Source organism: Myotis davidii, unplaced genomic scaffold, assembly GCF_000327345.1.
Source record: "Myotis davidii unplaced genomic scaffold, ASM32734v1 scaffold207, whole genome shotgun sequence".
NCBI classification, from domain to species: Eukaryota; Metazoa; Chordata; class Mammalia; order Chiroptera; family Vespertilionidae; genus Myotis; species Myotis davidii.
The window spans coordinates 1,315,776-1,319,298 of record NW_006298349.1 but is presented as its reverse complement, the minus strand read 5'-3'; the positions used below and the strand labels follow the sequence as shown (position 1 = coordinate 1,319,298).

At 62.6% G+C, this 3,523-nt stretch overlaps 2 protein-coding genes across 2 annotated transcripts in view; one reads left to right on the top strand and one right to left on the bottom strand.

Moving 5' to 3' along the window:
* Positions 1–1,665, top strand: part of SREBF1 (sterol regulatory element binding transcription factor 1) — a 14,071-nt gene extending 12,406 nt beyond the window's left edge. The window contains exon 15 of the mRNA XM_015570618.1: positions 1,605–1,665. Coding sequence (XP_015426104.1) covers positions 1,605–1,665 — 61 coding nt within the window. The remainder of the gene's footprint in view (positions 1–1,604) is intronic.
* Positions 749–3,523, bottom strand: part of RAI1 (retinoic acid induced 1) — a 91,066-nt gene continuing 88,291 nt past the window's right edge. The window contains exons 7-8 of the mRNA XM_006773969.2: positions 2,361–2,410; positions 749–1,929 (exon numbers count right to left, since the gene is read on the bottom strand). Coding sequence (XP_006774032.1) covers positions 1,915–1,929; positions 2,361–2,410 — 65 coding nt within the window. The 3' untranslated portion in view covers positions 749–1,914. The remainder of the gene's footprint in view (positions 1,930–2,360; positions 2,411–3,523) is intronic.

The following is a 3,523-nucleotide window of genomic DNA, read 5'->3' as shown; positions in this document are numbered from 1 at the left end:
TCTTGACCTGGGAGCCCCGAGGGAGCGGGACCCGACACCCCTTGCCCACTCGCCAACCCGAGGCACGGAGTCCAGGATGGTGCTGGCCTCTGGTGGCCGGTCGGGGAATTGCAGGAGCCGGTCGGGTCAGTCGCCGCTGCTCTGCAGGCACTGGGTGGAGGGAAGAGGATGCATGTCCCTTAGCTGAGGGGCCGATGGCTTCCTGGCCTCTGAGGCTCAAGTGTTACTTTGCCATTTATAAACTTTATTTTCATAGGTTGCGAAGTTTTGTACAGAATAAAAAATGAAATTATTTATACTCTGGGTTTTGTTTCTTTGGGGAGGGTGTGTGCTTCCGCGGTGCCGACCAGAGGGGTCCGGCGTCTCCCCCCTGACATAGGCCTGGACCCCACTGACCTCTGGGCCACGCGTTTGGGCCTCTACCCCGCCCACTCCCGGTGGCATGGACGACAGCTCAGTGTCCTTGAGGATCTGCTGACAGTCTACAAGCCAGTCCCCCTGAATGTCTGGGGAGCGCCTACCTTTCTCCCGTCATCCAGGCACCTGCGGGGCCTGCACCCTCTGCCCTGGGCTGCGGGCGGTGTTAATTCGGCGGCAGGGCCTTGCGTTCTGGTCCTGAGAAACAGCTGGAAGCCCGACTCCTCTGGCGCCCTGAGCTTCCCCCTCTGCCCCACGCCCACCGGCTCCTCCAGCTTGGCCCGGCCCGGCCCGGCCTGGCCGTTCTGCTCCGAACCCACGGGCTGCAGACTTCCAAAACAATCGTATTTTTATTGACTTTTTTCTGAATGCAATGACTGTTTTTTACTCTTAAGGAAAATAAACATCTTTTAGAAACAGCTCGATACACACAATCTTCAGTGTGAAGCAATATACTAATAAGAACACTAGTCTTAACATTTACAGTCTTCATATATATTATATATATGTATATGTATACATATATATACACTATATAACGAGGCCAGATATAATACACACGTTTACCATTTTACAGTCTATGTACAGGAAGTTGCTAGGTGCCCCGGTCTGGGGCTGCCTCAGGCCTATTGAAGCACGGACAGAGCTGAGGGCAGGGGGCCCAGGGACTGGCCTGGGCTGGGGGGCCGCTCGGGACAAGCGCCCTCGCTGTGCCCCCCGGGGCCTGTGCTGAGGCGTGCGCGACGACGGCAGCGACACACGGAGAAGCGAGCATGTTCCCCACATATGTACATTCTATGCAACATCGAGGGGGGGTACACAGGTTTGCACACAGATCCAGGCTGCTCTGCTGTGGGCGGTGGGTGCTGCGGTCCCGGAGAAGGGTCGTCAGAGGGCACCACGGTCCGCTGGAGCTGGGCTCTGAGGAGACTCCTCTGGGCCCCAGGCGGCTCAGGGGTGGGTGGAGGACTGGAAAAGGGAAGAACCGAAGCAAAAGGGGTGCCCCCCAGTCCAGCTTACCCCCGGGAACCTGCATCTCTTGGGTATGGCCCCCGGCTCTTCTGGCTCTGCTCAAACTACGAGAAGGTTTTGGCAAATGCTGGGTAGGAAGGGCGCTCGGGCAGGTCCTGGGTGGTTTGTTCCAAAGCCTCTGGCCCACCCCCTGCAGCCCTACCCCGCACTCCTAGGAGCCACCTCTGTCACCTCCAGGCCCCTCGGCCCAGCTCCAGGGTGCAGCTGTGCGGGTAGCACCGCCGTGATGGAACTCCCTGCTGGGACCTGGGCCCCTTCCCAAGCCTGGCCGGGTGTGGGTAGGAACGCTGTGGTCCGCCGGGAGCAGGCAGCTCCAGAACCTGTTTTCTTCCCAACCCGGGACCTGGTGGTTCAGCCCTGGGCAGCCAGATCCACGGCCCTCAGGTCAGGGTGGCCCTGCGAGGTCTCGGCTGGCTGCACAGAGGCCCCTCCGCGGGCAGGTCGCCGCTTCCCCAGCCTCGGCGGTTACAATGGAAGCCTCTGCAGGAGAAGAGCACACGCCCGCCCGTTACTGACCCGGCCTGTGCGCTGCCCGCACCCCTAGACCCGCGGCCCCAGAGGCTCCCTGAGGGCGGGGCTGGGCTCTCGCCTGGAGGCAGCTGGCCCCCTGCCAGGCTCTTCCTTCCTCCCAGTCCTCGCCCTGCCCTGTCCACAGTCCCGTGCCCCTGCCTGTCCTCCCTGGTCTCCTGCCCGGGGTGCCCTCCCTCAGGACCCACGAGCTTTGTGAAGCATCTTATGGGCAGCAAGTGCCGACCTGCCCAGGCCCAGGGCTGGGGCCGCCGTGGGCGGGTGGGACTGGCATCTGGGGGTGGGGCAAGCACTCCCTCCATCGGTCCAAAGAGCATGGAAGGGCATGAGGGAAGGGAGGCCCCTCTCCAGCCCGGAGCCTCCGGGGGCCTGTGGTCACCTACCTTATGCTTGGGGCATTTCAAAGAAAAGTTATCTTCGGTGAACGCGCAACCTGTGGCCAAGAGAAGTGGGTGTGGTTAGGGCAGCCGCTGGCCCCCCAGGCCCCAGCTACAGGGGTTCTTTGCAAAGAGGGAGAGAGCCAGGCCCATTTGAACTCCACAGGCAATCTCGCGGCTGGCTCTGCCCCCCTCTGCCCTGCTGGCCTTCCTGTCCTCTTACCTGCCACCGCTGGTTCCCAGCCCTTCCCGACTCCCCAGATGTAGCAGGCCCCACCCCGGCTCTCCCCGCACCCTCTGGGGGGGGGGCGCCCCTAGAAGAGGCTCTGATGCCCAGTGATGCTCACTGAACGAATGTTAAGGGACTGGGTGGTGCAGCCAGGGGTCTGGATTCGCGCATCAGCTCCTCTGAGCCTTGGTCTCCACATCGGTAACAGGGCACGAGGGCACCCACTGTGTCCACGTGGGGTAACGAGGAGGCGTGTGCAGGCTCCCGCCAGGTGTGGGTGTGGACTTGCTCCTGCGGGGCCCAGAGGGGAGGCAGGCCTGGCGTGGGGCTGAGCACATGCCCGCAGGCACCTGAGTGCCAGGGCACTGCCCACCCTGGGGGAGCAGAGAGGCAGCTGAGCATGGCCGGTCCTTGATGCCCTCAGCCAGGGCAGTGCTGTTGTCCCCACTCCTCACCTGCTGCCACCTAGGGAGACCCTGGCTTTTCCCTGGACCCCTCCCCACCCACCCCACACCCTAGTGAGCCTAGTCCTGGGCTCATTCCCCTCCCTCCCATGCCCCACCCGACACTGTTCAGAATAAACCCTAAACCCACAGCCAGCTCAAGCTGGCCACAGGGAGTCCTCCTGCCGGCGTGGCCAGCGGTGGTGGCTCTGGGCAGTGGCACCAGGGCAGCGTGGTGGCTCGTAGGTGGAGGGGGAGGTGGGGCAGGTCTGCAGCCTGGAAGGCTCCAGGCCTCTCTGAGGTTGCCTCTTCTTTTTCCACCGCCCACCGCCCCCCAGAAGCTGGGGGGCCCCACGTTCTGAAAACGGCCACGAGTTTCTGCACGGCAGGGCCAGCAACTGGAAGTGGGTCCCGTGTCTCCTGAGCTCAGGCAAACCAGACCGGTGCTGGGGCTGAATTCACACTTTCCAAAGGGCTTCAGGCTAAAACCCCAGGCT